Genomic DNA, 19,423 nt, shown 5'->3' on the forward strand with positions numbered 1-19,423 from the left:
ACACTGAAGTCGGATTTGGAGCTTCACAGCCATGTAACGTTAGCCGTGGATTGCCATTGGCGTCTGGCCGCCTCTCGCGTCTGCGTTGAATTTTTTCCAATGCGTCTTTAGAAAGGAGGAAAGAGCTTTTGCAAGGGAGCGATGAGTGTGAACCAGCGGGACTTTGTACCGAGGTCTGGGGCTGAAGGGGATGCGGCGAGGTACAACAAAGAGTCATTCCAAACGTGCTCACTGCCCAGACTCCTTCCCAGTCAACGCCCCTTGCCAACTAAGTCATATGTGTACAAACCCCAAGAGGACAAGCTGAATCCTTACAGACGCTCCGAAGGTATTCAATTAAACACGGTGCAGTTAGCTATAAATCTGTCAACAATTAACTTTATCGTGTCAACCCTGTGATCCGTTTAGCCTCCAAGCTGAAGTTGCCACCAATCAGGGACACCGCCAGATTGAGGCAGCAGTCTACAAACAACATTAAGGAGCTAAAGAATCAGAATTATGTGCTGCAACAGCAACTGCAAGATTCCAAGACGGAGAATAAACTGTTGAAGAACGTTCTGCATCGCCACACGGTGGCGCTGCAGCAATTTCAAGAGTTGGAAGGGAGCATTTCTCAGGTGGGTGGCATTTTCTGCATGATTTGCTCTGGTATTGTTCACACATAACTGACTGAAACACGCTGTATTTAAGTAGAAGTAGTGTAAGAAGTACAACTTGGTACAATCACTGATTCAACTCTGAAATGTTAATTTTTTTTTACTGGTATACTATGATTTTATAGTGATAATTGTATACATTTGTTTATAATCTTTTGGGGAAAAAAACCCTCTTTTTCCTCTTTTATTAACTTTCATAGTGAGGAGGAAAAAAATGACTGGACACATATTTGCAGTAAGCTAAATTCTGACAGGATAGTGAGGACTGAACTGCCAGCAACTGATAAAATACAGATGTTTTCAGATGAAGAATTTTTGTATGCGAGAAGCTGGTACTTTTTTAGGTGAGCACAAGGCAACACTTTTGCCATGCATCTTTCCTGTAGCCGACAACATAAAAAAGACTCTTAAGGCCAGAGATCGGGAATATCTTGCTCTGAATCTGTTGCTGTCATTAATGCGCCATGTTTCACATTCCCCCATGTGGTTGCTGTCCCCCCACCCCACTTCATAAGTGCCCAAGATCTCAACCAAGGTTGACAAATATGTAGGGAGTAAAAGTGAAAAAAATATCAGAACAACGAATACTCCTGTAAGGTACAGATGCCTGAAAAATCTACTTAAGTATCGTAAAGTACTTACTTCAGTGAGCACAATAAGTGATTTTGCATATAGAGAAGTACTCAGGAAGTAAAATGGCAAACAAAAAGTAGTTGGTCACTGATGATGTAGTGGTTCACATGCTCCGTGCAGGCTGCATGGATTCAGTTCCCAATCAGTGATGGCGTAAATGCGGGTGTGTATGGTTTTATGTCTTGATATGTGTTCCCTGAGATTGACCACAGACGATCTTTTAGATACAAGACCAGCACAGAAACGAAGTGAAAGCTTTGCGGAGGTTGCTCTCTGAGACGCGCTCGAGCCGCGATAAGCTGGCAAGGAAGCTGCAAAGCACAGAGAGAGAGTTGTTGGACTGCAAAGACAGGATCAATCACCTTCAGTGGAGGGTCAACAAGAATCCCAACCTGCTGGAGAAGGAGGAACTTACCCGCAGGCTCACTGAGTTCACTATACATCTGGAAGAGAAGGAGAGGAGGATACAGGTATGTTTTAGGAGCTCTGCCTGCACTGAAGTCAGGCGAATGCAACACTACACTACCAGTGACTCTCCAGGTGGCCCTGTTTGTTGAATTTTAAATCTGATTGGTTAAAATAAAACGGCCATTACACTTGTGTGTATGTGGCATGGGCCAATATTTACAGCAATGAAGGCACTGCGTAGATTACATTAACATGGCAGCACATAGAAGCTGGAATCTGATTGGACTGTGAATTGTGGAGATATAGCGTTAAAACTGTTTCACCATTTCGGTTTTCCTGAATTTTGGTGTGGTTAAAATGGTGCCCAGTGACGCTCTTGGCTGTCAGGTATGAGTCTCCCTCCCCTACTATATATGAACTTGAGCGCCTTTATTTTGTTTTTGTTCATATTCAGCGGGCTATCAATATACGTCAACATCTATCATTGTCTGAATGTGTGTAACTCCAATAATGAGATGAACTCCTCCAAATGTCTTTAATATAGTATAGTACCAACCCCAATTCCAATGATGTTGGGAGATTTGTGTAAAATGTAAATAAAAACAGAATACAATGATCTGCAAATCCTGTTCAACCTACATTCTATTAAATACACTACAAAGGCATTTCATGTTCAAACTGATGAATGTTATTGTTTTGTTGCAAATATTCTCTCATTTTGAATTGAAGGTTGGGAAGGAGGCAACAAAAGACAAAAGTTGAGGAATGCTAAAAAAATAAAACCTGTTTGAAACATTCCACAGGTTAATTGAAAACAGGTAAGTTTCATGGCTAGGTAGAAAAGGAGCATCAGTGAAAGGCTCAGTTGTTCACAAGCAAGGATGGGGCGAGGTTTACCACTTTGTGAACAACTGTGTGAGCAAGTATTCCAACAGGTGTGTATGTGAGTGCGGATGGTTGTCCAAATCTATATGTGCCCTGCAACTGACTGGCGACCAGTTGAGGGTGTAGTCCGCCTTCCGCCCAAACTCAGCTGGGATAGGCTCCAGTACCCCGCGACCCTAAACAGGATAAGCGGTATTGAGAATGGATGTATTTTGTTGTTAAAACGGAAGGTAACACAGTGGTAAACATGCTCCAGTCCCAACTTTTTTTGAACGTGTTGCAGGCATCAAATTTAAATGAGTGACTATTTGCAAAAAAATCCCCCCAAAAAACAGTTTATCAGTTTGAACATTAAATATATTGTCTTTATAGTGTATTCAATTGAGTATAGATTGAAAGGGATTTGCAAATCATTGTATTCTGTTTTTACAGGTATTTACGTTTTCACAACGTCCCAGCGTCATTGGAATTGGGGTTTGTACATGCACTCCATTCAACATTCTATGTTTGTGCTAAGTGGTAATAGATGCCAGCATTAGTAGACTTCATGGTCATTGTAAATGATAATATAAGAGATGTTTGTGTGATTTTTTTTTTTTTTTTTTTTTCTTTCTTTTTTCCATCATGTACTGTAGTTCTTGGAGAAGAGTAACATGTTGCTTCAAGGCTCACTCAATCGCCAAGTAGCAACAGAATACAAAAAGATGTTCAGAACCAATGTGATGTCTCTCGGTCTACAAACTGCAGTTTGTGAATTATCCAAGAAAACACAAGTAAGTTGAGAGACGTGTGGTTGTACATGGTTGCATTACTGATAACATTGGGTTGTAATAGTCTTCATATTTTTCTGTTTCAATTATTTATCCAAGCCGGACAGAACAAGAGAAGCAGAGACAAATAATATTAATACTATCCGATTGCGAAAACATGGAAGAAAAGGTACAGCTGCATAATGACTTGTCTTTGCAATTCTTGTTAGCTGTCAGTGTTTAACACACATTTGTGATTCACAGCCAAACAAAGCAAGATGGTCCAGACGGAAGAACGTGTCTGGACAACCAGTGAGGCTGACGATCGGATGAAGTCAGACATTTCGGAGACTGACGAGAAGCTCCAAAGGTGGCAGAGCCCTGACAGCTCGGTACATTATTAAAATAATTACTGTTTGATTTTTAATTTTTCCCCCCCCTCATTTATGTATTGTTTGTTTCCTATGTGTATGCATGTGTTATTAACATTAACTGTCAAGTCATCTTAAGAAAGTGTTAATAAGAGTGTTGATCATTGTTGTCCAGGATTATCTACGACATAAATCTCGCACAACTGAACAAAGGAGAAAGAACAACCAGAACCATTCTGATACAAATGCAGGTGAGCCACTCATGCCAGTTAATACAATACCGGTCCAAATAAATTTCATTTGTTCATTTTGCCACTTAACATACAGTATAGTTTGAAACCTTGATCGGGCAAAACTGTGTTTGGGTCCCTATATGCAGGGTGTTCATAGTGGAGGTTTCCTAAATTAAGAGAGGTATGATAATTATACAGTATTAAATTTACTCTAGGTGTCTTTCTCAGCACTCAAATTCTCTGCAAACAAACATCAAAACCAGAATGACGGTAAAAAAACATTAGAAATAAGTAAAGTGAGCATAAATATCAAAAAACTGTAAATGGGTGAAAACTGTTAGAAAATCTAATAAATTTAGGTATTAAGCCAATTTGATCAAACATGCTATTTTAATAATGGTGAATTTGGAAATAAAATATGTGAATTTATGAAAATCCATTTGTTAGTTTCAGCCTATGGGGATATCCATCACCACCAAGAGGAAAGGAAGCACTTATCAGAAGATACGCAGGAGTCAGAGGAGAGTGAGGAGGAAGAGGAGGAAAAGGAAGGGAGTAAAGATGAAGAGGAGGGGGAAGGGGAAGAGGAAGAGGAGGGGGAAGATGAGAACGAGGATAGAGAAGGGGGGGAGAGGTCAGAAGAGAACTGTGAAGGCAAGGAGGAAAAGGAGGAGCATGATGAGGAAGAATATGACGATGAGGGAATGGACCAAAATGGGGAGGAGGACGAAACTGAGGAAAAAGAAGAGAAGTCGGAGGAAACGAGTTTTGGGGAGAAGTTTGAGGAGACCATAGGGGAATATGATTACGATGAGGAGGAGCGAGACTATGAGAAAGAAGAGGAGGACAAGGGGGAGTTAGAGGAGGAGGAGTGGGAGGGGAATGCGGAGGAGTGGGAGGAGGATGAGGAAAATGAGGAGGAAGAGAAAGGGGACAAGAAGGTGAAGGAGGAGAGAGAGGAAGAGGAGAGGCAGGTAGTAGAACAGGAGGAGGAGAATGAGTTGGAAGAGGCACAGGAAAATAGAGATGAAGAGGACAAGGTAAAGAAAAAGAGGGTAGAGAAAGAGGAAAGCGAAGAAGAGGAGGTGGACGACGAGGAAGAGGATGAGGCGGGGGTGGAAGTTGTGACGGTGGAGGAGGTAAAACAACAGGAAAAGAGAAAGGAGAAAGGAGATCAGAAAGACATTAGGACAAACAAACAATGCTCTTTGTCATGCATTCTTAACGAGCCTCAGGTGGTAACACCACGTGAACCAAAACGATGCTCGCGGCCCAAAATTCGACGTAAATACAACTTTACCCCAGTTACTAAGAACTTGCACCTGGGCAAGCCAGCCTACAGCGGCGTGAACCTGAGGTCTTATAAAGGGGCAAACATGCCGGTGAAAGAGGAGACCCTTTACTGTCGCAATCGGAGACGTTCTGCAGAAATGCTGGAAGACATCTATCTGAGTGACGAACAGACGAGCCAACCGGATGCCGCCAGTGACTGCTCGGATTTGGATTCCAAACATACCGACTCACCTTCATGGACTTAGAGTAATACTAACGAGCGAGTGAACACTGGCTCTCCATCGAGATAGACATGCAATTCCTTTGCTACTACACTTTGTGCCCAATTGACTCCATTGCTTTTCTGGGATGTGTAAAGACACTTGAGGGCACAAGACATATTATTGTGTTATTGTGTATATGTATGACTTCTATCATTAATTTCATGGTTTGTTTACATGCAACTTCCTGGTTTGTTTGAGAACAGGATTATGCAAAAACTTCTAATTAATTTCAATGAAACACTAGAGATGTATATAACATGAACCAAGGGAGCAATCATTAAATCACTTTGTAATGCACATTATTACCACCTTCAGCACTGGAGTGGAAGCCACCAGAGGAGTACGGTAACTCATTGATTTTGCTGGTGACCAATGTGGCCTTTTTCAGTAAATGAGCATGTCTTCCTGTGCCGGGTGGTAAAGTATTCTTATGCTGCTGAGAAAAAAAATTTCATTGCGTGCTGTCTGTAACCTTGAAATTTCATAATTACCCTAAATATTTGGAAAAACCCTTCTCATCCAAAAATTTAAACCAGTCAAATGAAAAATAAGTACAGTGAACCCGATACGTTGCAGACCCACCCGGAATATAGAGAACATACTGTATAACCCCCCGCCACACGCTTTTACCACTTAAACCTATTAAAACACTTTTTTGGTGCCTGTTCGCCTTTACTTGCTGTCAAAAAATTGGAGGCTCGTATAATGTCCTTGGAGAAATTAAAAGACTTGTCCTTGCACAGTTCTCCAATTAAGAGGTAAAGTGTGCTTGCTCCAGTTTTTTAAATTTTATTTTTTTTTGTCACTCCCAGTTGGAAGTTTACTGTAAAAGAACTAAACTATATGCTCAAACACCAAAATGTTGATCAGGCTTTTTTATTTATTTATTTATGTTTTTGTCACTCCCATTTGAAGTTTACTGTAAAAGAACTAAACTATATGCTCAAACACCAAAATGTTGACATAAACCATGTACTGTAATTCTAATTAAAATCTGCTAGCTCAGTGCTTACACAATGCAAAACGCCAATTGAAATAGGCAACGATGTTACAGTAATTATAAACCTTCAAACCACTCCTAAATTAACTCAGAGTAGCAACCAATACAAAAAGCATACATTACCCACAAGCATATTGCGTAATACATTACCCCCATTCTTTTTGCGGTTCTATTATGCTGCATATATTCCAGTAGGGCGGCACGGTGTGAAAATGGATGGATATTCCAGTAGACCTTAAGTGCTGCCCAGCACAACGTAGAGCTACACTAAAGACGTGCAATTAAATTTGGACATTACAGGATAAAAGATTGCTTAAAAATCTGCAATGTGTTGGGGGAGGGGGTGACAGGTGAACAGAAACTAAAACATTTGGATTAAAGTGATTCATTTAAAAAAATAATTTCTAAAGTTGTTGGACATTTTTACATATTTTTAAAAAAGTTTTATTGTATTTTTTTTACCATTTTAAGACTTTTTGTCAGGTAAGTTACTTAATTTGCTTGAAATTGTATTTATTTTATTTAATACTGTTTTTGTATATTAGGTTTATTTTTATATAATTTGTTGTTGAACTTAGTTTTTGTAGTACAAATTATTTTTGCACATTGCTGTTTCATTTTCTTCAAACAAATAATAAACCAGATGACAACAGTAATTTCATAGTATGCTGGTTTATTGTTACTTTTCATTAAATGTACTGCCATGTGATTTGCGATCCGCCAGTTACTTTTCATTAAATGTACTGCCATGTGATTTGCGATTCGCCAACGCTGTCACTCACTTCGGCGACTGACCAATGAGCAGCCAGCGTCAGGCAGCGCCGTGCAGACGGGGGAGGGACTTAAGTGAATTGTCAGTATGTCAACATGGTATGGTATGGTGGTTTTCCACACGCTGTACACATAATGCAACTAACACAAATGCATTTACATTTCATCATTTTTTTTTCAGTTTATTATCTGTGTAAAGAACAAATATGTGGTTATATCTAAAATAATGTATCCGCTTTTTTAGAGGAAACATCCAAGGGTCCTGTTGATGTATTTATTCAAAATTAAGAAAAAGTAATCCAACTGTAATTTAATGTAATTAGTTTGAGAAATCATTTGAAATAGTTACACTATCGCATTTTCAACTGAGGAGTAGTTGTTGGATTCAGACCACAGATATGAATAGGTAGATTATCTAAAAAAATAAAAATATATATTACAAGTGTCAAGTATTTACAAAGACAGATTCTCTCTCCAAATATGTTTGACATGCCTCTTTTGGGCTGCGTGCCTACGGTGATGCAAAAGTAGGGTCAAAGTCGTCAGCGCATCCCATGTATGTAGAAGGCAAGAAAACCGAAAGAAAAACAAAAACACATTTGTGCTGCATACTATTGCACACAACGCTGTACAATAACAACAAGGGAACTGGGAATAACTTTTCAAAGGCAGGACCGGGTCTCGGCATGCATACTACGTGAGGGGGCAGGCAGAAATGTTAAGGCGGCATCGTGACTTCATCCATCCATCCATCCATTTTCTGAGCCGCTTCTCCTCACTCGGGCCGCGGGCGTGCTGGAGCCTATCCCAGCTGTCATCGGGCAGGTGGCGGGGTACGCCCTGAACTGGTTGCCAGCCAATCGCAGGGCACATACAAACAAACAACCATTCGCACTCACAGTCACACCTACGGGCAATTTAGAGTCTCCAATTAATGCATGTTTTTGGGATGTGGGAGGAAACCGGAGAAAACCCACGCAGGCACGGGGGGAACATGCAAACTCCACACAGGCGGGGCTGGGGATTGAACCCTGGTCCTCAGAACTGTGAGGCTGACGCTCTAACCAGTCGTCCACCGTGCCGCTCGTGACATCATATTTTTATTTTATTATCATTATTTATAATGATGCCAATTTAGCAGTTGCTATGTGGTATCCTTCACTACTTAACTACATTCACTCTAAAAACACACTCGGGAATAGCAGGTAACAGCCATTGCTAACAAGGCACTATTACTTAGTTGTGTGTCACTACTCGTCATTAAAGTACACAGCGGAACAAATTTATAATCCTGTACACAGTCACCTACCAATAGCATTGCAAACATTGCTCCTCCAGCCACTGTGACGTTACCACCCATGATCAAATCACGTGAACTGGACCACTCTAATAACAATAATACACAAATGAGCACTAAACTAAAACAAATGCTCAAGGTACTCAAATTTAATAGCTTAACCCTTAAATATGGCACTAGGACTGCAACTGAATATTACTTTAATAATCGATTCATCTGTCGATTATTTTTTTCAATAAATGGATGAATAGATTTTTTTTGTTAATTTACATCCCTTTATGAAAAATAAACCCAGGACATTATTTCAAACTGAGAGTGCAGAAACTGATCGAAAAACAAACAAACAAATTGATCGATTAATTTACTGGTTTGGTCTGTAAAGTCAGAAAATAGGCTAAAATCAAGCGGTACGGAAAAAGGATGGATAGATAATGATTAGTATTTACTCTTGCGCGGCTGAAATTCCTAGGATTTGGACAATTCTAATTTAAACAAGGTTTCGTCTCGATTAACTGATTATCAAACATGGTTATTAATTTTGATAATAAATTGTCGATCAATTGATTATTACATATTATATCAATTAATTGTCGATTAATTGATTATTCCTCATACCGCTGTATGGCACTCAAAGTACTTCCGAAGTGTTATTTTTTCTTCTTCTCTTCGTGCAGATGTTTAGTTGTGTGGGTGTGGTTTTCTAAGCGAGAAATACAACAAAAGTACAAATAGGCAAGTGCACATAACATAGGGATAGGGTCAATACGTAGAATTTGTAACGCAAATTTATCAAATGATTTTAAGATAGCAAAGTAACCAACATAGTTCATGTACGCTCTTGTTTTGAAACTCAAAATTGAACCACTTCCGGTTGCGAACTGTCGGTAGTTTGACCATCGCCACAAATCACTCCTTAAGCAACATACAAATGATTAAAAAAATCATAAATGTTCAAGGCACTTAAATAATAAAGAATAACATATTTCCTTAAACAATAAATAACTTTGTGGCCATTACGATAGTCTCACATACAGACAGTCGGCAGGGCACACAGAATCAGAATCATCTTTATGTCAGCGAAGAAGACAAAGAGTTGGGGAAGTATGAGCGGATTTGATTTGAGGGGAGACCAACGTGTAGCCGGCCCCATTCACAGGTAGAAAATATTTTTGTGGAGGCTTAAAAAACAAAACAAAATAAAAAAACCCTGCATTGATAGCACACACTTTGGCGTTGACAACAACAACAAAAAAGTACACCTCATGAGAAGAGGTTATGACTTCGTCGCAATGTCCATTGCCTTTGATGGGAACGTCGTCCCTGCCAACATGGTCGCCACGTCGGCGGCGCTGGGCCTATCTAGACGATCAGCTGGCCGGCATTTGAAGTGCACACCAGCACACAAACTTTGGACCGCGTTAACTCGGCCATTGACGTCACGCGTTTCGTCCAGCTGTATGTCTGTCGGTGTCATCTGCCTCGGTGCTCTGATATGAGGATCGTGGCGTCATCATTGGCGACAATGAAAGCGGCACTCAAGTCACATTGGGCCTGTCACAGCCTTGACGTGTGTTCATCTAGTTGCGATGCCGTTTTCGGGCCGCCTCTCTCGGTTTCGATGTGCTCTTTCCCGGTGAGATCTGCGACAAGGCGATGAGGATGAGTCAGAGGGCCTTTTCAATCAAGGCTCGGGTTGACGCTGCAGGAAGCAAAAGCAACGCGCAATCGGGCTCTCTCCCAAGACTAAACCCACAGCCCCGCACCGTGGTCTTCCAAACCAAAACACAGACGCACAAAAGCACCCCGGACAAGAAATTCAATCCATATAAAAAAACTGAAGGTATGTTCACTTTTCATGTTGTTGTGAAGAAAAACTGTGTACATTTGCGGCGCTTTCAATTTGAAATAATGTCCTGTTTTTGAATAAAGGGATGGAAATGAATTTTTAATTTAGTTTTTAACACGAGTCATCGATTAAAAAAATGAACAGATTAGATTATCAAAAAAATCGTTTGTAGATTCCCATCCATCAAAAAAAATCACGCCGTTTCTTTGTTTTAGTGATGGAGAACATGCCACTACAATGGATTTGAAATGCACTTTAGCTGAAGACTTTCAACTTTAATTTCTGTATATTTACATCCGTATCAGGTGAACTGTGTAAGACAGTATATATACAACAGTTTGTATATATGCATATTTTCATCCTGCTGCTTTTGTCATCAGTCACATCATCAATAAATGCAGTGGAACTGGTTCCATTGCATTTCCACTGCCAGTGGAACCACTAGCAGTGGAACTGGTTCCATTGCATTTATTGATGATGTGACTGATGACAAAAGCAGCAGGGTGGATAATGAATTGTTTCGGGCAATACTGTCTGCTCATATTCAGCCTAATGCTTCTGAACTCACTGGGCGGCACTTCACAGTGCAGAGGGACAATGACCCAAAGGATACTGCGAAAGAAACCAAAGAGAAATCCAGCGTCTGGTGATCTTTATGCGATCCAGACTTCAGGCTGTAATTGACTGCAAAGTATTTCAAACCAAGTATTAAAAAGTTTGATTTATGATTGTTAATGTGTCCAATTACCTTTAGTCCCTTAAAAAGTTGGAGGCATATAATTCTGACATTCTTGACCTGATTTGGATGTAAATAGCCTCAAATTAAACCTGAAAGTCTGCCGTTGAAGCATATCTTTTTTGTTTCATTTGATATCGATTGATGTTTATGGCCAAAAAGATAAGAATTGTTAATGTCCCAATATTTGTGGACATGGCTGTAACTTTTTCCAGATCGTCACCAAAATGTATTTTTTTTCCCTGCTATTGGACTTTCTAATTACTGCTTTACTATGTCAAAATGACTGCTGTCATTAAAACAAAGATAGTTGTGGCCTAAGACTTTTACACCGTACTGTGTGTGGTAATGCGTTTTACCAAATGTAATTACACATACTGTATATTAGATACTCATAATATAATGTATGATAAGTAATATTTGGAAAATGTAATAATGTTTTTATTTATTGAAAGATGCACTATCCAAATTGACATTTTGAATGTTTTTCAGAAATTAAGCTGAAGTTGCCTCCAATCAATACTGTTTCGAAGACCAGGATCCATTCGTCATACTCAAACAGCATTAATGAGCTGAAAAACCAGAACTATGACCTGAAGCTGCAGCTGGTGGAAGTCAAAACGGAGACCAAGCTGTTGAAGAAAGTTCAGCATCGCCACACAGTGGCACTGCAGCAATTCCAAGACTCTGAGGAGGGTGTTTCTGAGGTTGGTGATATCGTCCATCTGAATTGTCTCATGGTAGGAAGTGAATATGTCACATCTAAAAAAAATAAATATAAAAAGTTGGAAGAGTTTGGCTGCAGGTATTTTCATTGGAACGTAACTGTTACCCACAAAAACTCTGTTCCTCCTAGGTACTAAATCAGAACGACGGCGAGGTCAGAGACTTGCAAAAGTTGCTCTGTGGGACGCGGACCTGCCGTAACAACCTGGCCTGGAAGCTGCAGGTCACCGAGAAAGAGCTGACCAATGTTAAAGACAGGATCCATCATCTCCAGCAGAGGGTCATTAAGGAGCAAGCTTTGCCGGCGAAGGACGAACTATCTCGCAAGCTAACTGAGGTCTCCATAGAGTTGCAGGAGAAGGACAAGCGAATACATGTATGTTAAGAAAAAGCAGGAGGTAGCGCAGTACCAAACCAATTAACGTCCCCAAGATCATAAATCTATATTATAATGTCTGTTATACCTCCTTTAATATTTAGCTTGCTGTTGCAGCCGCCTGGCTTGGATTATATCATACTCAAGTTTCATATTCAGGTGTAGTTTGGTCAGGTCACATTTGAGTGCCTACCTGTTGCCAGGCAGAATTCATAAGGCTTGATGCACACTGCGTGATAAGGTCAAACCTGATTGGACCGGACCATCGCATAAAAATGAGACTTGCCAACTGACCCCGCATAATGAGCGATTAGATATATAGACACCCTGAACAGCGATCTTATATTGGCATTTGATGCTATATATACAGTATATTGCACTTAATCATATTACAGCATAAAAAGATTAATAGTTAGGAAGAAGCGGGTTAGTGAAGAGTGGAACGTGGGTGAGAATTAAACAGAGGTTGTGGATATTTTAAAAGTATTGCTGGCTCCCATTAGTTTGAACGTACCCAGCGCAGTACATACCGGGAGCAAAAGCTTTGCTTTTTCATCCGCAGGCACATTAGAAATTCTAAATATTAAGTATTGTTGTAAAACACATTATTTGATACTTGATACACTGTATTTATATGGCTTGGGGGAAGCGTGGCGATCGTTCTGTCTCGCTCGCTTAAAACGTGGGAATGTATTTTTGGCGTGAGTGAAAGCTTAAGTGCATTTTGATTGGGTGTGATCGGCAACGTTGTGACGGTGTCATGGCAAAACTATGGGCTGACTGATCGGCCACTCATGAAAACAGTTACCAAACCTTGCAAACTGCATGACACTTAAGTTTGGTTCAGCTGTGTCGCTTAGTGTGCGCCACCCTTAAGAGGCAACCAGTGTGGCCTTAAGGCCACCAAACAAATTGCCATATGCCTGTCAAGGTCACTGCTGTTTCCTTGGCAATTGGGGGCAAAGGTCTGCTGCACCATCCAGTCGGAGATTCAGCAGTGTCTAAATTCACAACCTTTAGAAATGTAGACCACTAATTTACATATATAGTAGTGCCTTCAGATACGAGTGTCCCGACTTAAGAATTTGCCAAGATACCAGCTGTCGATTGACTGAAACACGAGATATGAGCGGTGTATGGTGGAACGTGACTCAACTCACTTCACAACAAGCAGCAGTTTGGCAGATATAATAAATACATATTTTTCAAAAAAGAGGGATTGAGCTGAATATTATCACTCTCAGCTGAAGGTTACGGTCAAATTGACTTAAAACCAAAAATTACTCTTGTATTTAAAGCAACCACACCACCTACGCTCCCTGAATGCTGTCATACAATGGGAATCTCTATACAGGCACACTGGCTAACAATTAGGATTAATGCGGTGATGATCTTACCCTTTAAGCAAGCATGTAAGACCTGAAGACAATACAACAATACTTAAAGGCATATATTCTGTCCTTTGCAAAGAACAGCTAATATTAGTGCCGTACTAATGAACTGAGAGGTTAGACGTCTCATTGAACATATATCTGATCGCCTATCTTATACTGCTCCCAGGTGGCCAATTGAAGGGGAAAGTGTGACCAAAACAGTTTAATTCTTCTTTTTTAAAAATTTTATTATGTCATTACTGTATGTTTATCTGAAGTATAATATAGAGTGCTATTTTCCTCATTAAAAAACACATTACATTGTTTTTTAGGGAGACCGGATTTGATTAAAGGGATTTTCATTCATTTCAATGCGGAAAGATGAAGTATTTTGCGTGACGAGTGTGGTCTAGGAACAAATTGAACTCGTATCTCAAGGCACCACTGGACATATTATTTTGATATGTAATCAATAATCTCTCACCACATTGCCACCTGCTGAATGTGGTGGGGCACATCCCAGTGCAAAACCACCACTACCAGGTACATCCTGGATACAGTGCAATAAAAAGGCATTTTCCCACCTTCTCAAATTCTTGTTTATTGGCATTGTTTCCCCACTGTAATGTTTAAGATCAACAAACAAATGGAACTATTAGACAAAGATAACCCAAGTCAACATAAAATTGACTTTTTAAATGGTGGGTTTATATATTAAGCGGGAAAAAAACTATTCAAAGCTCCTTGGCCCTGTGTGAAAAAGTAATTGCTCCCCGAATTTAACTGTTTGGGCCACCCTTAACAGCAACAACTAAAATCAGGCATATTCTATAACCAGCAATGAGTCTTTCACATCTCTGTGGAGATATTTTGGCCCATTCTTACTTGCAGAACTGTTTTAATTAGCAAGCCTGGAGGGTTTTCTAGCATGAACGGCCCTTTTCAGGTCACACCACAGCATTCCTATCGGATTCAAGTCCAGACTTTGACTAAGTCACTCTAAAACCTTCATTTAGTTTTTCTAAAAATCCATTCAGAAGTTGACATGCTGGTGTGTTTCGGATCGTTTTCCTGCTGCAGAACCCAAGTGCGCTTCAGCTTGTGGTCATGAACTGATGGCCGAACATGCTCCTTCAGGATTTTCTGGTAAAGAGCAGAATTCTGTCATTAACTGAAGCAACCCCAGACCATCACACTACCACCAGCATGTTTGACTGTTATGATATTTTTCTGAAATGCTGTGAATACATTTACGCCAGATGTATCGCGACACATACCTTCCAAAAAGTAAAACTTTTGTCTTGTCAGTCTGTAGAATATTCTCCCAAAAGTGTTTTTTTTCTTCTTTTTTTTACAAAAGTAAGATGTACCTTTATGTTCTTTTTGGTCAGCAGTGGTTTTCTCCTTCGTACTCTGCCATGGATGCCATTTTTGCCCATTCTCTCCCTTATTGCTTGTCATGAAGACAGACCTTAACTGAGGCAGTTCTTTCGATGTGGTCCTGGGTTCCGTTCTGACCTCCTGATTGAGTCATCGCTGTGCTCATGGGGTAATTTCTGTAGGCCGGCAACTCCTGGGAAAGTTCACCACTGTTCAATGCTTTCTCCATTTGTGGATAATGGCTCTCGCCTTGGTTCGCTGGAGTCCTGAAACTTTAGAAATGGCTTTGTAACCCTTTCCAGATTGATAAATGCCAATTACTTTATTTGTCATCTGTTCTTGAATTTCTTTGGATGGTGGCATTTTGTTGGAGTGTTTTGAGATCTTTTGGCAGACTTCATTTTGTCAGACAGGTTCGATTTTAAGTGATTTTCTTTTTTTTTTTGATTGAACAGGAGGTAACCAGGCTTGGCTGTGGTCTGTGAAAATGAACTCAGCTTTCCCAAAAATGTGATTAGACACAGTTAATTCATGATTTAACAAGGGGGGAAATAACTTTTTAACACAGGGCCAGGTATCTTTGAATAGTTTTCGACTTTAATAAATAAAATCACAATTTAAAATCTTTGTCTGATATTTGCATTTGTTTGATGATCTTAAACATTAAAGAGGGGAAACTGCAAAAAAAAAAAAAAGTTTAAAAAGCACTTTAACTTCATCAGCAATGCGGTTATTGAAGATGATAAATGGATATAGAGGATAGCTTTTCTTTCTGGGGTGGTAGACAAGCACAGCATATAAGGACTTGGCTGGGGGGTATAACAGTGCTTTGTCCAAGCCCTGCTGCAAACCAATAAACTGGAAATCTTGATTTGTTTACATGAGCAAGCCATTAAACTCACAGCTACTCAGTGTTTTTACATGCTCTGCGCCTCACTCTGACATCTGGTGGTACATGTAAAATGACTCATGTTAACAATACCTAGTCGTATTAAATTCTAGTAATTATTCTCTTTTGATATGTTGCAGGATTTGGAGAAATGTAACATATTACTACGAGGCTCCCTCAATCGCCAAGCAGCAACAGAGCAAAAGAAAATCAACATGGCCAGAAAGACATCCTTCTGTCTACAAACACAAGTTTATGAGTTATCCAAGGAAACTCGGGTAAATTGAAAATGTAGATTTATATTTTTTTTGTTCCAATCGTGTCAGAATGTTTTGATTTCTACAACAGAAGATGAAGCTAAAAGAAAGTAACTATATATGTAGAACTGTTTCATGATGAAGTATACATTGTTTATTCAAACAGGACATCAAAAGAGAGCTGGAGATACACAATATTTATGCACTCAGACTCCAGAACCAACCCAAAAAGAAAGGTACAGTAAGGCAATAACTTGAATTAGCTGGTGTTGTTAGTGATATCGCAGGACTCATTTCTCATTTACAGGCAAACAAAACAAGATGGTCCAGACTGAGGTGGTAGTCTCCACGCCTTGCAGTGAGGTTGAGAGTCGTGTTAAGTCGGAGATTTCTGAATCTGATGAGAAGCAAACGTTAGCGCAACCTGCCTGTAATACGGCCATCGCTGAGAGACACGTTTACCAGGAGAGTGTACCTCAGGAATCATATACGATTGAAGGTCCAAGGAGTGACCTAGAGGACACTGAAACTCCAGGTGAGCTACTAATGTCTGTCAGTGTAACCCAACGTCACTGCATAACAATCATATCAATTTGGACATATCTATAAAACAATAAAACGAGACTGAATTTGTTTGTTAGTTCCAGATGTTGAGGAGATCCCCACTCAGCCACCTGAGGTGAAGTCAATTATTGAGAAAGAAGTGACAGAAGAGAAGAAGTCAGACGTGCCGGAGCAGCCAGTGAAACAAGAAGAGACTGCGGTGGTTTGGTTCCCAACGCCACCTGAGCAGAAAGTGTTTGGACGCTCTAAACTCCAAAGACGTAAATACTTTTTCTCACCAGTGGTTGAGAACTTGCATAAGGGGAGACCAGCCTACCCCGGGCTCACCCTAAATGAATACAGATTGTTACAGAGACAGAGGAAAGGCATGAGTTTGAGTCGACCATGTTCTTCAAATTCACCAGCTTGGAAATCAGATTACGCAGAAGGTACCTCCCCGCGTACGATCCAGACACCCCAACCCGAAGTGGTCCCTTTTGTTCCACCGGCAGTCTCTGATTTGGAGTCAAACCATGATGTCTCAAAAACATGAGCTCTGTTTATTCAACGCTGTTGAGTATATGCCCTGCTGCCATTTTGTACCAGCTGGTTTTAACAGCAGTTTATTTTCAAGGATCAGGATTTATTCTTTTTTTACCCACTTGGAATTAAAACTAGATCTAGGCATAACAAATGCACACTCCCAATGCCAAATCAGATGAAAATACACCTGCACACCAATAAGTCTCTGGAGGTGTCAATAAATGCTAAGATTTAGCTTGACAAACATTATTGGACAATCTCTGGTGTGGTTATCACTTTACCACTGACAATAAATAGTAAAGTATTCCAGGTATCATTTAAAAAAACCTGAGAGGTGTCAATGTGTAGTACCTACAAACAGAGCACTGATTATCATTAAAAATAAGAAAATCAGTAACATTTTGATAGAATGCCTGCTACCTCCATCCTCGTGTATTGTTACTCAGTATTTGTACAACTTGGATTTAGGAAAACGATCTGAACGCTTGAAGTTCATTTAAAAATAGCATGCACATGGATTGTGTATTTTTGACTATCTTCCCTTTTACCTGAGCTACCTCAGCCATTTTGAGTCCTACATTTTTTTTTTTTTAAATCTATAGGACTCATTTGGCATAGAATAATTCCTAACTATTTGGTTGAAATTAGTGACGGGTAGAGCACTGATTTGACCATTGACCTTATCTACCTCAGCCTTCTTGTGTTGGATATTCAAAATAGGTGTATTTCTCTGTCAAAGAGCACTGAAAATTTGACTCTTGGTGGAGAATGGCAACCTGTTAAAATACCCTCATTGGACATGGCAGACTGTTGCCAAATCCCTTGTAGTCCATAGTCTAAATAAGGACCTAACCAAGAACTTTACTCATGGGTTCGGGATTTAAAGATGCAGGTTCAAGACCTAAGGAGCAAAAATGTACAAGAGCAGAGAACTTGCTATGGATCAATGGAAGCACTATGTGCTTGGCACTCCCCAGGAGCCCTTGAGCAAGGAACCAACTCTCCAACAGTTTAGGGTATGACTGCTTATGCAGCTCCTTTGCTCTTAAATCACTCCCTTTGTACATGTATGTGTATTCTGGTATATGTGCATGCAGTAAATTACAGTACAGGAATGAAATAATTTATATTAAAGGAATGTTCTTTTTCTTAAATCAGGCTGATGATACAGCAGAAGTAACTGCACTACACCTACAATGAATGGTATGAGTAATATTTTGTCATAAACTTGATTTTTTTCTGGCTGTCGCATCCATTTTCCTCTGCCCTCCTCAGGAAAAAAAAACAAAATAGCATTATTTTCTGAAGTGTTCCTACAGTGTGAACACACCATCTTCCTGCAAAGGTTCCCTACCCTGCGATTGGCAACCAGTGGAGGGTGCACCTCATTTTCACTTGGCGTCAACTGGGATCGGCTACAGTACATAGTGACTAGGGTTGGGCATCGTTTGAATTTTAATAATTCCGGTTCTGGTTCTGATTCCTCATTTCGATTCCAGTTCCAAAAGACTCTAAATTTCAATACTTTTGGGGGACGGTAAAAAAGTTTGCATGGTTTAAATTAAGGGTGTCCCAACTCCAGCCATCCATTTTTTTAGCAGCTCGCAGCATGAAAATGAACATTTGACGCAGCCTGTGTTTGCATGAATGTACTCCAGCACTTACTAGACTGGGTGGCAAGGCAGGAGAATATTAGTAGTAGTTCGTTCTCATGTCTCACGTCCTAGTTTGCAACCAATCACATCATTCGGTTGGGTCACTGGCTACCCCCAAATCCTGAAAATATATATATTTTTTAACTAGGGTATATATAAAAATAAATAGCTTCACATATTTTTACCAACAATGATGGATTGGTTCAGTGTGTTAAATAAATGAAAATGAAGTGGCCCTTGCCGCCTATTATTTACTTATTTACAAACCTACTATTCACTTATTTACAGAGCAGACTTGACATGCCAAATACAGTAAGTACCTCAACATGTAAACAAGCACACCATTCCCTAGTACTTATCTAAAGACTTAACAGACAAGACAGACAGCAACCCTGTATATTGTTGGATTTCTGTGCTTTCCGATTGTGTGGGTTCCATGAAGGCAACGGCGTGCGTCTACGTAAATGTGAGTGGCGGTTAGATGTTGGGCTTCGTGGAAACAGACAGGACTGCACTTAATGTTGTTTTAAAAGCGTAAGT

At 40.0% G+C, this 19,423-nt stretch overlaps 2 protein-coding genes across 2 annotated transcripts; both read left to right on the forward strand.

Annotated features, from left to right (window-relative positions):
• The first annotated feature begins 141 nt into the window (after positions 1 to 141).
• On the forward strand, positions 142 to 3,364 carry LOC133405343 (uncharacterized). Its single transcript, XM_061682209.1, has 4 exons — positions 142 to 328; positions 409 to 617; positions 1,514 to 1,759; positions 3,218 to 3,364. The coding sequence occupies exons 1-4, from the start codon at positions 142 to 144 to the stop codon at positions 3,362 to 3,364; spliced, it is 789 nt and encodes a 262-aa protein (XP_061538193.1).
• A 999-nt stretch (positions 3,365 to 4,363) lies between these two features.
• On the forward strand, positions 4,364 to 5,559 carry LOC133405344 (cilia- and flagella-associated protein 251-like). The gene has a single exon (XM_061682210.1). It carries the CDS (start codon positions 4,364 to 4,366, stop codon positions 5,471 to 5,473), a length of 1,110 nt encoding a protein of 369 aa, XP_061538194.1. The 3' UTR covers positions 5,474 to 5,559.
• The last annotated feature ends 13,864 nt before the right edge of the window (positions 5,560 to 19,423 follow it).

The sequence above is a fragment of the Phycodurus eques genome, chromosome 7 (genome assembly GCF_024500275.1).
Source record: "Phycodurus eques isolate BA_2022a chromosome 7, UOR_Pequ_1.1, whole genome shotgun sequence".
NCBI lineage: Eukaryota > Metazoa > Chordata > Actinopteri > Syngnathiformes > Syngnathidae > Phycodurus > Phycodurus eques.

Coding starts and splice junctions, on each gene's coding strand:
- LOC133405344 (XM_061682210.1), top strand. CDS start 4,364: ATGAAAATCCATTTGTTAGTTTCAGCCTATGGGGATATCCATCACCAC.
- LOC133405343 (XM_061682209.1), top strand. CDS start 142: ATGAGTGTGAACCAGCGGGACTTTGTACCGAGGTCTGGGGCTGAAGGG. Junction 329..408: donor TCCTTACAGACGCTCCGAAG/GTATTCAATTAA, acceptor TGATCCGTTTAG/CCTCCAAGCTGAAGTTGCCA. Junction 1,760..3,217: donor AGAAGGAGAGGAGGATACAG/GTATGTTTTAGG, acceptor CATGTACTGTAG/TTCTTGGAGAAGAGTAACAT.